Source organism: Brachyistius frenatus, unplaced genomic scaffold, assembly GCF_029030835.1.
Source record: "Brachyistius frenatus isolate BFR_SWC_R1_liver_20210118 unplaced genomic scaffold, ASM2903083v1 Contig_17, whole genome shotgun sequence".
Classification (NCBI taxonomy): Eukaryota; Metazoa; Chordata; class Actinopteri; family Embiotocidae; genus Brachyistius; species Brachyistius frenatus.
In genome coordinates, this window is record NW_027210616.1 from 419247 (window position 1) to 435469 (window position 16223).

General features: G+C 40.2%; 1 protein-coding gene across 4 annotated transcripts in view; it reads left to right on the plus strand.

Moving 5' to 3' along the window:
• The window catches only part of atp8a1 (ATPase phospholipid transporting 8A1), a 102248-nt gene that overhangs the window by 15482 nt on the left and 70543 nt on the right, over positions 1-16223 (plus strand). For all 4 annotated transcript variants that reach the window (XM_069694187.1, XM_069694189.1, XM_069694188.1 and 1 more), the window contains exons 2-4: positions 1920-2034; positions 8840-8939; positions 11668-11766. In XM_069694187.1, coding sequence (XP_069550288.1) covers positions 1920-2034; positions 8840-8939; positions 11668-11766 — 314 coding nt within the window. The remainder of the gene's footprint in view (positions 1-1919; positions 2035-8839; positions 8940-11667; positions 11767-16223) is intronic.

A 16223-nucleotide genomic window follows, 5' to 3' on the forward strand; every position in this document is an offset into this window, starting at 1 on the left:
CTGTATTTTATTTCTTAAACTGCGCTGCGACTTTTATTCTATTTTTTTTTTAGCTTGTTTAATGTTTTAATGACTGTTTTTAATGTTTCGATCAATGTTCTTAATTGTTTTTAAATGAGCTTTTCCTTTGCCTGATGTTTTGATGCTTTTAATGGTTTTATGTGAAGCACTTTGAATTGCCTTGTTGTTGAAATGTGCTATACAAATAAACTTGCCTTGCCTTGCCTTACCTTTTTACAGGCCGCCTCTGTCTCCAGCATGGAAAAGCGTGCATGTTAATGGTGTTACCGCCTTGAAGATGGTGTGCATCTGTGATATGTGAGATCTTTCCTGTAGAGGCCAAAGTAAGACACAGAAATGCCTCTTGCCAATCAAAAAAATAATTTGCGTGTGTGGTTTGTAATAACATTTTTTAAATGTGTTACATGCGTAAGCATTTCTGCGACCCACGTAGAGCCCTCAGCAGGCCTCAGTAGTGTTGATGGAGCCAACATGGCTCCATCCCACTTCGTTGAACTTGGTGGGAGCAGAGCAGCGCCTCGTCTTTTCCAGAGATGGAGAGAACAAGTGTTTTATCCACCCAAGGAATAGGTTTTTCAACACCGAAAGGTGGCTTCTGCCAATTCTACGTTACTTTTTTTTCACTTTGAAGTCGAAATAAAGCAAACTGATTAATTGAAAAATGAATGGCTTTCTCTATACCATTCTTTTATGCATCAAAACAAAGTGGGTCTGATGATTGTTTTTTTGTGTGGTTTTTTTTAGGCTTTGTTTCTGCACTTTAAACCTTTGCATCATATTTCTTCAGTTAGTAAAAACACAAATAATTACCAGAAATGCAGTTTAATGAAAGTCTCGCAAGTACTGTCCCTCTTTATTGTAGTTATCTGACACCAGACTGATGCAGCTGATCCACACAGATAAGTTCTGTCTACTGTAACCAGCAGGATGTCACTCCTCTTGACAGGAAATTCCCAGCTTTAATCACACATTTCAATCAGGGCAATCGCTGAAACGTGAACTTTTGAATGTATCTTGGGTAATCAGACTACAGACATTTACTCTCAAAACTCTTTTGTGCCTCAAAATAAAATAATGGGTGTATCCTCAGACAGCTAGAGGAATATGAGAGTGTTGTCTTCCTCCGGATATGTATGAGTCACGCAGTTAACATAAAGCTGGTGATTCCCTGTATTATTATACAACAGGTTTTTTTTTTTTTTATTTTAATTTTTTTATCCTAGTTGGCCTTTTACTGTGGAGGGAGTAATAAGAGATGTATTTTCAGTGACATGTCATTTGGCAAACCTGCCGTTATATTTTGCCAAAGCGCCTTCTCACTCCATTACGATAATAATTTGACCATTATATTGCCATCAGGTCATTGCTCCAGAGCTGAGGCAAGTTTAGCGTACATCCAATTACAAATGACTCAATGCATTGTGTGTAAACTGCGGTGATTGTAGTCTGCCTTTAACAGTTAGAATGATATATTGGGCAATCCATCGTAGATGCAAAGAAATAAAGGCACTGTGTTGTATTTGCGGAGCACGGCACATTCTTTTGAAAACTATTGCATTATGAAATGTTATAACACCAAGTTAATCCATCACAGCACCATAAATGTATAAAAATACTCGGGTTCTTATTAGTATATCTATAAAAAATAAGTTGTTTAAATTTGTCTCAGGCCTCTAAAGCATCAAGGTCACCCAAACTCCATAGATTTCTATAGCTTTTTCAGTCTAAGAGTTACTGACTTTCCTTCTCCAGACTCCAAAAACTCCTTTGGGGACTTTTCGACACGCACCAACTGAAACACTTCAAAACACCTTTTCATCTTACTTTTGTTTGTGCTCAAGGCGGATTTTTCTTTTTCTTTTTTAAACGTATAAAATGTCTTTTCTCACACGCTGCAGGATATGAAAAGACAGAGGACACATCAGAAAAGACATCCTTGGCTGACCAAGAAGATGCCCGGATGATATACCTCAATCAGCAACAGTTCACAAAGTTTTGCTGCAATCGAGTCAGGTAAGGAGATTATTTATCGAAAATCACTTAACATGATGGAAAATATTGATATACTATGCGAACTGTTGGAGAATTTGTGAATTACAATGGCTTGATAGCTTAATTATGACCACATACTATAACCTTTTCATGTTTAAAGCTATATGCTTTAAGTTAATATCATGTAGTAAAGTTTAGTGGTCCACTTTTATAACTACTAGATAAACTACATGCATTAAGCTGAAAGCTGTGCTGGGAAACAAAATGACATCTCCTCTGAGTGCAGCCACAATGGGGCTTAAGATAAAATTACACAAACAATGGCTAAATGTCATATTGTTCCTCATTAAATTCAGGAAGCAACATCAGCAGCAGTCCTCCCATTAGAAGAAAAATCAGATGATATTTCTACCTCTGAGATTTACAACAGGAGATGAAGACAACATAATGCAGTAGGGCTTTAATTTACAGCTGATGAGTTTAGGTCGTTCAGACCAGACACACAACGTTGACCCTTAACTAATTTCCATTGAATTTCCGCTGTAAATACTTTAAGTAAAGATGCTTTTCCTGTGTTACTGAAAATGAATGGTTATCTCAGCCACATTAGAAACTTGCACTCAATGTTGCATTCTCTAAAACATTTTGCTGTTGGAACGAATTGCTGCTATTTTTGACTTTGTTTTGGCACCCCAGAGGCCATCAGTGCTTTCCATGGTGACCTGCAGCTTAACAGGCCTTTAACCCGAAATTAACCTTCAGAGTCACAAGCAAAACACTTGAATTGAGGCACGCTTTGACAGTTCAGCTGCTACTGAAATGTCAGACTGGTGAGAATTTCCCAGTAGCAAACCTTTTTGGAAATTGTGAATCCATTAAAGGGCCTTTTGAGCGTATGTTATGGAAATTATGTTCCAACAAACATCTTGAGGAGAAAAAGTACAATATACTTCGTGAACTTGCCCTTTTCTGGTGTGACTGTGAAGCATTAAATAAACAGCAGACTGATCTACAATATCTTAAAATGTTGTATTTAATCTTCTTACAAAGGCTTTTTGAATATGTGCGCCATGGTTTAAACTTTACAGAGCCACCACTGTTGTGCAGCAGAGAGAGCTGTTCCACAGGTGCAGCCATGACAAGTACCTAAAGCCACATGATATTTGATAAATACCCGCAAGATTTGTATCACCGGCGCGCTGCATTAGTGCAGATATTCCAGCCTGACCTCTTTATGCTGTTGCTCCTCCAGGAGGACTGCAGTGCTTTTAGCATTAAAGGTCAAGATTGTTGGTTCAGGCCACCCTCTGTCAAGGAATATTACTGTTAGCATTCCCGCTGCATGAGCAGCTTGAGATATGTATGTGCTTACACCGACGCAGCTATAAACTGAACAGGAATAGTAAATGAAAAAAAAAGGCCTATGAATGCAAAGTTTTATGCCATTTGTTAAGTCAGCTTCACGTATTGACATGACAAATAACGGATGCAAGCAGCTGAGAAAAATGCCGAATACTTACTACTGTTTGTTTCCTATTTTAAATTACCCAACTAAAGAAATGGAGGCTCATTCGACCTTATTTATTTATAAAAAAAAATGTTAAGCTCCTTTTAGAGTTAGTTACGTAGATGTAACATTACTGGCTCATTTTAGGTGAGTTTGGTTATTAATTAATAGTTATTAGCAGACCAAGGTCAAAGAGCATTTGCAATGAAGACTTAGCTTGTCCTGTTTGAAGCACCAGATGGTTGATGTTGGAATTACAGTATATTGCATCAGAGAAGTTTAAGTAATATGGTGATTGGTGTTTAAAAAGTATTGCTGGAGGTGGTTATTAATTCAGCAGAGGACTGCCCACTCTGAAAAATACAGGAAAATTTCACCTAATTTTACTTAACCGAAGCTGATATTGTAAACACTGCACACATTGTGGTAAAAATAAGGATGCTAATTATCAATATTGTTTTGCAGTTCTCAATTCTGGACTATGTGAATATTGTTGCATAAATAACTGTTGCTATTCACCTCCTCTGATCAGATTTAGAATCACTAAGCTTATTTATGATTGACAATCGGTTAAATACTGATACTGCACATAACAGGTCTGATTTAATAAGATGCAATCAACAAAAGTTACATGTCAAAGTTTGAAAAATTGTAGCTCCGTTTTTACAGGTATAAATACCAGCAGATTTACTAAGTGTGAGCACACCGTGAGCCTTTTTCAAGCTGGTTTTAATTTCACCACTTTTACTGACTGTAATGCACCCAAGTTGTGTCTTGTTAAATGATTAATGAAGTAAATACTGCATTATATCAGCAGAGAAGTACACAGCTGTGTAGATCACTTGGCTTTTGTTGAGCTCTTCTTTTCTTGAAATCCCAATTTTGGCCAAATATTCGCCTCAGGCCTCGAAAGCTTCGGGCTGCTCTGAACATCTAATTTGTTTGGCGAGGATTGGTTTCTGTCTAAGACCTGTGGAGACACATGCAGGAGCTGCGTCTGTGATAAATGCTGAATGTTATCCTGCAAGCAGACTGTAAACACTTCCACTTGTCTCGCTTTCACTGGATCTCATTCTCCCACTGCAGCATCATTACCTGTAGAATATGTCACCGTTCACCGTCACACGGAATCACACGCACGCTATTCCTCGTAAACACACAGCCACCCTGGTTACACAGTTATATGTAAGGGTGGATGCGGATTGTTTGTTCAGCTGCACTGCAGTTGGTGGAAGATCTGGTTGTTGTGTAAAGATGATTAAGTACTGAGATGTTGACAGCTTATTCTATGGGAAACAAAGAGTGGCTGTGGAAACCATTTTACTAGTGAGCGTCCATGAAATGTTGATGTGTCGTGATGAAAACAAGTGACCCTTGAGATGAATCTCAATTTGCCCCACCCACTTTCCTCAATATACTTGGGGGCATTTTACATCATATTTTTAGCTCGTCATTGTTGTGGCATAATTATATAATTAGCGCTGCATGTGACACCCGTCACGTCAGGGAACATTCAAGGAGATACAGGAAAACAATAGGTCAGTCACCTGTAAAGGTTACTGATCCAACCAGTTGTACAACTTTATCCAAGCAATGTGTGTTTGCATACAAATATTCATTGTATTCAGAAATTCTTTAACCACCTGTATGACAATACAACCAATTTATAGAAGTTGTGATTATTATGGTACAATCAACCCATACATTTAATTCAAAGAACAGTGTGTTTCATACGAGACTTCTCCAAATGAACTCTGTGAATTGACTGTGATTGTATAAGCTCCAGAAAAAAGTTCATAAATAAAAAATGATTTAAGATTAAAAGCAGTTTAGGCTTGTTTGTGTTTGTTCTTTACCTAATTTGGTGTTGCTTTGAGAAACCACTGTGGAATGTTGTTTTCTACACATGAAAGAGAGAAAACGCTTCTAAAAAAAAGTGTGCTATGAATAAAGGCAGTAACGTCTTCTCTGCATGCTGATGGACGGACAGGATCGTCAGCTTTAATACATGACAGCGGTGATGAGAGCCGCTGCTGAACTGAACTCGCTGATGCTCTCTGACACCTGCTGGAAATCCGTGTAATAGTTTTGCAGACAAGACAACGCCTCGAAGAAAAACATGAGCCATGATACATGAACACCGTGCACATGTCCTGATCAATCGTGTTCAAGACAAAGTATTGACAGGAAGGTCCAGGGCATCGTGTGGTTACACTGATGGAGTTTTTCTAAATACGTAGTTAAGTTGCACCATTGGTCGCCCAAATGCCACACTTCCTGTAAATGTTTCAAATTTAAAGCCCACAAGTGTTTCATCCATGCTGAAGCCAAATACTAGATTTTTACCCACTCTTATTGGAAATGTTTTATTTCAAACTGTCAAACCAAATTTTAATAAATATGACATTGTGTTGCAACGGTGAAGTAACTTTTACCTGTTTTTTTTTTTTAACCATGCAGTTGAGCTGGAAGAGTGTGTAAACTTTATTTTAAAGTAACACATACTTAAATGGGTATTGGGTTTTAAAGCACTGTGATAGTCTTTGTTTCTATCCGTGGCCCCTAGAAGCAACAAAGCATCGGTACACTGCGGCACTTACGTGTAGTCAAGTGTTGTGTCAGCAGTTTTTACCCCGCACAAATCTTATACAAAGCTTAGACAAACCAGAACAGGGGTTCGTAATGACGTACTGCAATGTTAGACATTTAACTGTGGTGGAAATGTCCTCTGATGTGCGGTTCATAGCTATCATTTTGATATCCGTGAGTAAATGGGAGGAAGCGCTCCTCTCATATCCTCCTGATTCTCGCAGCACTGCCAGGAAATAAAACGTAAGATCCATACTCGTCCATTAAGTGAGGTGTTGTGTGATTCAGTGTACAGGAGTAACTGGAGATTACACATGCTTTACCGTTTAGCACCGTGAGATCAGAATGAAGGGTGAAGTGAAGAAAATGATGATCTCAAAGAAGAAATGACAAATGCATTCAGAACCCAACGATGAAGATGTGGCTTTAAGGTTTAGCTGCATCAGAGCTTCTCTTGTATCTCCAGTGACTGTGGCGGTCACTACAATGAAAAAAATAAACCGCTGCTGTTGTTCGCTCACTTTGTTGTTGTTGTTTTTTTTTCTCTCACTCCAATAGGTCAGATGATCTATAGCAAAGTATTTGATAAAAACTAATAGGTCCCCGGTGAGTAAACTGAAGATAAAATGATCTCCTCTGGTTAGAATGAATAGGAGAAATAAATGTGGAAACCATAGAAGTTCTGCAGATAATGAGGACGGTACAGTTTATGTCGTGCACACTCTTTCTTTTTTACCCTCACCCACATAATCATACAAAGAGACACACATAATGCCTTCTTGTTCCACCTCCTTGTATTTGCATATACAGTATTATTCAGCTTGTTTGTTGGCTTTTCACTTTATGATGGGTAACCTTGAGCTTTCTGTTATTACAATGACGATAGATTATAATGACAAACTGAGCTTATAAACATACAAAATATATTTGAGGTTTATCTAACGCCTTAGTTATAATGTTGTTTACTTGTAAAGTTCTGTGTCTTTTGTTTTTGTTTGTTGCATAACGACGTTTTCAAGTGAAACAATTGTCAGAAGCACCTTTAAAAAAATACCCAAATACATCTATATTTATGTGCAGGCCCGTGTTTGTTTCTTCTTAAAATGACAGGATCATTACGTAAAGATCACAGAGAAATCTCCTCTGCGTGTCATTCTGTTGGAATTTATTGAAAGCAAAAAAAGCTATGAGGATTTTACTTTTACAAAGAACTCAACACCTGAATACTTGTTGAATTCGAAATGTCCTGAATTTATATAATATAAATAGTTTACTCTCAGGACCATGTATCTAAGTTTCTGTGGTTTGAATACATATATTTATGTGGTTTCAAGTCATTTAATTTTAAGCACTTTTCAAAAAACATTTTTAATAAAGTTGTTCAAATTAGATTGGTGAACTTCAGATACCAAAATTCAAAATGAATAATGAAACTTAAAGATGTTGATAAAAAAAAAAAAAAAAAAAAAAAATCAAGGAGCTGTTCTGTCATAACATCCAATAAAGAGACATGTTTCTGGCAACTTTATACATTAAAATTTTCTATCCGAGTTTGAAAATAAGAGAAAAATAAAATGCTATAAATTCAGCGGTTAAGCTTATCATCTTTTATTTTCTTCCAGATTATTCTGCTCTGTAGGCCTTGAGGTAAACATACTCAGAGATGATTTGTTTGTTTCCCAAAACCTGAACTGATTACACATGACTAAAGACTTGACTTTGTTGAATGAATGAAAGCTGGCTCTTTCTTGACCAGCCCCCCTTTTTCTTTTTTCTTTTTCTTTTTACAAGGCTCTTCATCAGGCTCCTCAGTGAGGCTGGTGTCACACTGTGCCGCTGTCAGAACAATGCCTTGCTCTTACTCACGCCGTCCCAGACAACGCCACTGTACCAGGCAGGCCAGGGCGACAGTGACTGTATAGTGTCTTTGTACTAAAATCAAGGCCAGTCCACTTTTCTATAACTTGTGCTTGCGGATATGCCACAAGTGAAAATGTGCTCGCCAAATATGATTCACTCTTAACAGGAGCAAAACTGCGGTATCTCTGATGTTGAGCTCCATATGCTCAGTCGCCTTTCGACGAGTTGGAGGCTACAGTCCGCGATATTCTGCTTGTGTATGTCTGACGGCTTTTGTGCACGCGCGAGTAAGCGAAGCATCGCCAGCGGCCTGGCGTACGTCATGGTATATATGTTCTCCCAAAGTGGCTGTTCCGACTGGCCCTTTAACGCAGCTGTAAATCAGACTGCTGGAGGTCTGACTGTGGGGCTGCTGAGAGCTCCACCAGCGTCAATATACCACCATCACCATCGACCCCGTGGCAGCGCAGGCAACATAGCTCACATCTGCTGGGAGATTTTTACGCCCCTTCTGCTGGCTCCCTTCCTCCTCCTAATTATTCTTTATGATCACCGAGTCCACTGGACTGTGCTGTTCATCAGTCACACATGCGAGCGCAGCCATGCACGTCTCTGCAACACCAAGACTTCTTAAGATTTGGTGGGCTGCTAGGAAAGGAGGAGGTTATTGAAAATGCAGTTATATGACCAGGGTTGTCTCAATACGAAGCTTCGTCTTGTTATTGTATACAATGTCAGTGATGTCATCTTGTAAAGATCTAAGAGTACATTTTGTCTGGGATTGTATTAGCGGATTTGATAACTAACCTATTATATTTTTCTGTCTCTTGTCTCCTCTCCCTCCACCCTTGTTTGCCGCCTGATCCACAGCACAGCCAAATATAACGTCCTCACCTTCCTTCCTCGGTTCCTGTACTCGCAGTTCAGGAGGGCGGCCAACGCCTTCTTTCTCTTCATTGCACTCTTGCAGGTAAGACGCGGTCGGTTTGCCGTTTCTGTGCATCTCTGACATAGAAATGCAAAGTGTTAATATTACATCACTGCTCTTCTCATATTTAAATTTGGCCTTGTTCCCATTAATGTGTAATTTACTTTTACTGCTTGCCATGACCTAGACATCATTTCCCTCGGTCATGTCTGTAATTTCATATACACACACACACACACACACACACGCGCACACACACACACACACACACACACACACACACACACACACACACACACACACACACACACACGCACACACACACACACGCACACGCACACATATACAGACACACTCAGACATAGTACTTTATATATATATCTTGATAATGAATAATACATGTAATACTTTGTGTGCCTACTTTAAAAGGAAACTAGATTTACCTACAGACTTAACACACTGATACTACATATTGCATGCCTTGGAAATGCATGAAATATGCAGTGCTTGTGCTGTGGATGGGTGTATTTTAGTCCCTCGTTGTACCCCTAACACTGCAGTACAGCGACTGCATTGTGCTGTAAGTGTGACATGGGAATTGGGCAATACACAAAAGAAGTCTAAGTGATTTGGAGCCACAAGTTGGAGAGCAGGGTTGATTTTAAAATCTTTTTAGTAGTGAATTTATTAAAAGATATAAGCTTCTTCTGGGCAGGGGATTTCAGTGCCAATCTGATTATCAGCTCTTGTCGTGTTTTGATGACGGTCCAACAATAGTTCCAGATCTTGGCATTGCTGCCTGTTTTTTTTTTTTTTTTTTTGATTTAGCAGAACAAAGGCTTTCTGGCCCGAAAGAAGTTTGGAATGGTTTGCCTGTATAGGTCAACAATAATCCCTTTTAAGAACACTTAAAGCCTCAACCACCAATTATTACGACATGATTCAAAGAGGCTGAAATCCATATCTCAGGTGTTCATAGCTTACCGGAAAAGATTAAAGAATGGAGAAAAGGAAAAGCTCCACAGCATTGAGTTTCTGTCTTTACTTGTGCTCGTGCTGACAGACTATCCCACATTAATGAGAGCTCAGAGGATGGGAAAGGGCTCTATCTATGACCTTGATGTAGCTGCTTTGAAAAGCAGCCAGTGTGAATCTTCATTACCTGCCCTGTCGATGTTGCGACCTTGAATAAAACATCTATGCAGATGAGCGAGACGAGAGATCTATTTCGTTCAAGTTTACCTCGAGCAGTATTACATTGACTGTCTCGTGTGGCTCCGGCTTGGCTTTAATTATGCTGGTGTTTGACTGCTAATTTTTAAGGACCTAGAATAGCCAAATAATTAAACATTTGGTGGTAATGACAGAAATATCATTGTACGGAGAGAGTTTTTTGGGGCTGGATGTACCTCAGAGTTTGCATTTACGTTTTGAATGTAATGATGTTTTAATGAAATTGTAGGCCCAGGTGGTCATTCCTTGGTCTGGAACTAGGCTACTAGAGCTGAACCTCTGACACTATTGATGACATCTGAAACTGTGCGTCTTGTTTTTTGTGCGAAAAAGACGCTTCTCTAAAACCACCTCAAACCTGCAATCGAGCGGAGAAAACCATACATGTAATTCGGGTGTAATGTCGTGCAACATTTTATTTTGTTGGGCTCTGCCATCCTCTTGTACTGGCAAAGGGTTGATTTGATTTGGATCCATAAAAGTGTTCTTAAACTTATTTTCAGTGAAAACTCGCTAATATTTGACCTAAACAAAAAATGTGCTGCTTTCAATGTGAATGCCCTTTCACTGTTGGTGGTAAGTGTCGTCAGTCAAAGCCATAAATTCTTAAATGTGCTATTTTCATCAAGAAAGCTGAGATTTTCTGAGATTTCCTGTCAGTAGTGCCTACATGTACACACAGGTGGTTATTTATTGGGATCTCCTCGTTCTGATTAAATGTTGTAACGTTAGCTGCTGTCTTAAACACAAACCACATGGTGTATCGGCCCGAACGCCCACTTTGTTGGCCAAAACATAGCATTAGGTGACGAAAATACGCACTCAGTGGTTAATCTCTCTCTGCTGACATTATTTTTGGTATCCTGAAGAAGGTCTCCATCCCTGGCAAAGTTCAGAGTAAAGTTTTCAAGCATGGTACTGCACTCATAGCTTTGTCGGGGGACGTGGTTGTTGACAGCATCCAACAAAAACTGCCCACACTGAAATTCATTATAGAAGAGTAATTCAGTTTCTGTTGGCAATAAAAGTCAATTTGAGCAAAGAAACCACCCGTCGCTGTTTGCTCTAGACAGCTCTGTTTTTGGATGATTCCCACTCGCCATATCCTCTTGCACGGCTAATACAGCCACAGCCTCGACCTCTCTGCTTGCAATTCTTTGGCTGTATACTGAGACGCAAATGAATCCAGCTTAATATCGGAGTCAACCAAAACACTGTAATATTTATCCTTGTCTGTAACAGCCTCTTCACTTATATTTTGCGGTGACATCTTTGTCGTTGAAAACGGAGCTACTTGTGGTACAAGCAAAGAGGACAAGGTTTTGTTTTGGTGCGGCATGCAGAGCGTCCCCTGGCTACCCAGACAGCTCGGTTAACCTTTAGATCTTGCGGCCACCAGTGACAAAGTTATTGACTGGAAGAACAGCACATTTTGCAGCTACTTCCCAGAGACCCAGAGAATCTATATTTATAGTGAAAGTTTATATGAAAAATGTCAAATTTTTCTTTTAACATCCCTATGTTGTGTCTCTTTTAGCAAATCCCAGATGTGTCTCCCACTGGTCGGTGGACCACGTTGGTGCCGCTGCTCTTCATCCTGGTGGTGGCTGCGGTCAAGGAGATCATTGAGGATCTGGTAAGACAAACCCCAAGTAGAATTTGATAGTAGCTTGCTTTAACCTTGATGTGGGGAAAGAAACGTCTGTGTCTTGTTTTGTTAATGTCTTCTATTTAAATATAAATCAATACCTTTTTTTATACTCTGTGTATTGCAAAGTATTTCCAGATTCTATCGCTTGAATGTTTTTTGTCATGTGGTGTTTGTCTTAAGAGTGATATTACCTGAGAGCCATCATCCGACCTAGAAAAACATCATTACAGCAGGAATTAATACACACACATCAGCAAGAGTCTGATTATGAAAAAGTAAAAATCATGCAGTCAGCAACTATCAAAAGGCAATCAACATACTTTTGAAGGCCACATTTGCATTTGGTTAACAGCAACCTTCACCTCTCAGCCTCTCCGCATTGGTCCTCAATTAATGCAGACAATATGGACAAAACTGCATCAGTGTTTTTTGCAGTTTGTGCGTCGTGTCTTCAGTTGTGTCCTAAATTAGTTCCTTTTTATCCATGTATGCTATTAATACACTCCACCATCCAAAGCAGTTAACACAAACGGGCAGCTGAGTACATGACATGCATAAATCTAATCTTCTGAAAAAGTATTTCTCGGTATAATAGTCCACATTTGAAGTGACACACTTTAACTTGTATAGCCTGTCTCCTTATACAGAGTGCAGGGTCTTCGTTTTGTCTTTCAGTACAGTGTGTCCTCTGAGTGCTCAACCGTTCCCTGTCGAGCACAGAGGAGGCAGTGATGGTAATGTGACCACAGCAGGATATTCCCAACATATAGACACAGCATCGTGACGTACGCATTCATACACACACACACACACACACACACACACACACACACACACACACACACACACACACACACACACACACACACACACACACACACACACACACACACACACACACACACACACACACAAGTGCTCATTTCAGAGGTCACAGCTGTGCCCACTGCACCCGGAGTACTCATTCAGTCAATTAACCTAGATACTGAACGGTCATGTACAAAGGCAGTCAGTACTAACAAAACAAAACAACTGTCCGCCCCCAAGCAAGTCTGAGCTGTTGAACAGATGCTTGAAATGTTTTCATTTTTTTTTTTCATCGAGTATGAAAGTTTGATTGCAGTATTCTTTTGTTTTTGGATAAATAGTTTTATTGTATGAATTTGGCTGAGGTTAAATTCAAAATCTGCCCCCTCTGTTGTTGCTAAGTAATCCTTTCAAGTCTGTCTGAACTAAGTGAGAGAACGTTGCATTCTACTGTATTGCAGTGACCCTGCAATGCGATCCGTTATGCAGGTCCCAGTGGACAGTTACTCTATACTATTAGCTTCTATCTCGTGCTGAAGGGACCAGCGCAGCACTTTTTCTCCTGGCCTGTTGTGAAAAACATGGGAACAGAGTGGTGATGACTCCGTCTTTATTGCTGAAGGTCACCTGCACACACGTCTGTTCCCTGTACTGTGCTGTCCCTCACAAGTTGACCCCTAACTTCATGAATCATGCACTACGGACACACACGCACGCACACACACACACACACACACACACACACACACACACACACACGCACACACACACACACACACACACACACACACACACACACACACACACACACACACACACACTGTACAGCACGTATCTTATCTTGTTGCTAGCTGCCTCTGCTGCAGCACACTCAGCCTGTTTGTTTGGAGTGGTTCAGCTATCTTTCAGCTTAAAATATTACAAAAACAGACTTATAATACTGTGAAATTGAGCTGCAGTGTGTTTCACAATAGTGTGTGCTGCACTTTTACACAGTAACAGAGTTTTTTTTAATGCTCGCACACTCTCATGCAAATTAAAAAGAACAGCAGTTGAAAGACCAGAGAAAATCTTGTTCTTGCCCTTGTGTGGGTAAACGTCCTTCACTACTACTCACTGTCTCATTCGGTTTATATTGCAGGCATACAGTATTAGCAGGTTAATCAAGCCGATGCTGCTTTTATCTTTCACTGCTTTTAAATTTCCCCTCTATGGCGGGAGTCTACAGAGGCCTGATACTGCAGTATTTACGCATAACCTTTTGTGCGCCACATGCCTTCTACTGCACTGTGATTACACACATCATCTAAATACGGAACATCTCCCTTTCTCCACGTCCATCGGGACAGAAGTCGAGAAAGGGGAGAGAGAGAGAGAGAGAGAGAGAGAGAGAGAGAGAGAGAGGCAGGGGCTGTGAATTTGAGAAGGGTGAAAGCCAGGAAAAGTTGTGGAGCAGCTGATACAAATACAGTGCAGCTCCTCCTCCACTTTAATAGAGGAGGGTCTTCACAGCCAGACCTAATAGTGCGAATGAATGAAATTAGCTGACAGCTCTTACACAGGGGATGATGAATGAGCTTTGTAATGGTCTCCACCAGCAAACTTTTTCCTGGGCATAGTGCAGCCGATTAAAGGCTGAAGCCATGTGACCCAGCCGGCCAATTCATTAGACACTACAGCATGTTGCAAGGATATTAAATCAAATTTGATTCAACTGGATGGCAGAGAGGAAAAAGTGTGGATGTATAAGAAGCAGACACACTGGAACATAAGATCAGAAAGAAGATGGGATGAAACGAAAGAGAGAGAGAGAAAAAAAAGAAGCCTGTAGAGCAGATTTATTTATGTGATGATTTGAACTTTTTGTCGCTCAGAGACACTGTACACTGTAGGCCTTTCTATGACTGGGTTGATAGCAGCTGTAGCAGAAGACCAATGTTATTGTGGCTGTAAGGTTGCTAGCTTGAGTCCCTAGGTCATTGAGAAAATCTGTGTGAGGAGATGGAAAACCTCTGGTGGTACAGCCCACTTCACCTTAAGATGCTCAGTTCCCTCAGTGACCGGCTCCAATACTTTTTTATTTTTTCCTTCTCCTGAAATGTACCGCACAGTACAGTGTGCCAAATTAGTTTAAAATTGAATTAGACTGAATGAGAATAGGTCTTCTCTTCTTGTAAACAGGTAATTAGCGGAGATGTGAGCGGACGTGTCCTCTCCTTGTCAATCGAACGCAGCACGCGTTGCTTTCAGGAGCGAGATTTTAAAACACAGTGATCATTTACATGAGATGGACGCAGCGACACATTATTACTCAGTGTGATGCTAGTTGACAGGTTGTCCCTTGGAATCAGCTGTTGAAGTCAGTTGATTGCATGACTGTTCAGCCAACAAGAGGGACATGGGGAGAAGTAATGCTGATAATTTGTACTTTGATGTGGTCCCACACAGTATACAGTTTGACTAGTTAGTAGGAAGATGCACTGTTGGTTTAATATACTGTAGGGCACTGGACTATTTTCGTTATCAGTTCATCTCAGGCTGTATATAAAAGTGGACGTAGCTTCCGGCCCTGAAAAATGAGGCTGATGCGGAAGTGCCTTTAACTGCAATACCCCCGAGTACCACTAGAGGTTGGCTCCAAAAAGCCTCTTGACACCATAGACTCCCATTCAACTCGTCTCATAAAATTGGTAGTCAATAAAATTGCGACATGAGTTATTTCGGTTTTGCGAGCTAAAGTCACTCCTTGTTGTTAGTTAATCTGGCTGTCCATCTGAAAAGAAACCCGTCATTAATTAGAAAATAAGCTTAAAAAAAAAAAAAAAAAAAAAAGTGTTTTTGGGGGCGTGTCTGTTTGATTGACAGGACTGTGGTGCAGTCAGGTTGCCGGGTAGCCAGGTTTCCAATGAGATTGCGTCAGATCCCCCGATTGCTCCCCTCTAGATCGTCCAAATATGGTCACCACTGGCTCTAAACCGCTCGGGACTACAAAGATGGCGCCGGCCAAATTCCAACTCGAGGCTTTGAAGCTTGACTTCACTGCTGGTCGCTGGTTGGTTCGTCTGCAAAATATCTTTGTGATTCATCAATGAATCCACCCATCTTCAAAATTTCATTGAAGCACACGACCAGCCCAACATGGAAATTTCTTGGTCTTGGCTCATCAACTGTTGAAGTTATTCAAATAATAATCATATGTAACAGTGGAAAGCTGCAAATCCTCACATCTGAAAAGTTTTAGCCAACAAATATTTGGAATTTTCCATGATTAGCAGTTAATTTATGCACGTTCCATGTCAATTATGTTGTTTTTTAAATTAAGCAATAATAATAATGAATGCTGCACTGTAACTCGGTTCACACAGACGGTCCTTTCAGAGCCACGTGACAAACTTTACATCACTACTTAAATCCTGCTTCATTGTTCCATTTATCAGGTGACCCTGGCAGGATAAATAGGCAGAGTTAAACTTGAGCATTACCCAGATTTGGGATTCATACTGAGACCACACATAAACCCCATCCAGTGATTTTACTGTGGGGTGCTTCGGATAAAACGCTGCATGATACCAGTCTGTGCATTTGAAAAGATTGTGTAATCCTTGTGAGAATATCACTCTGCAGTCACTGCAGGA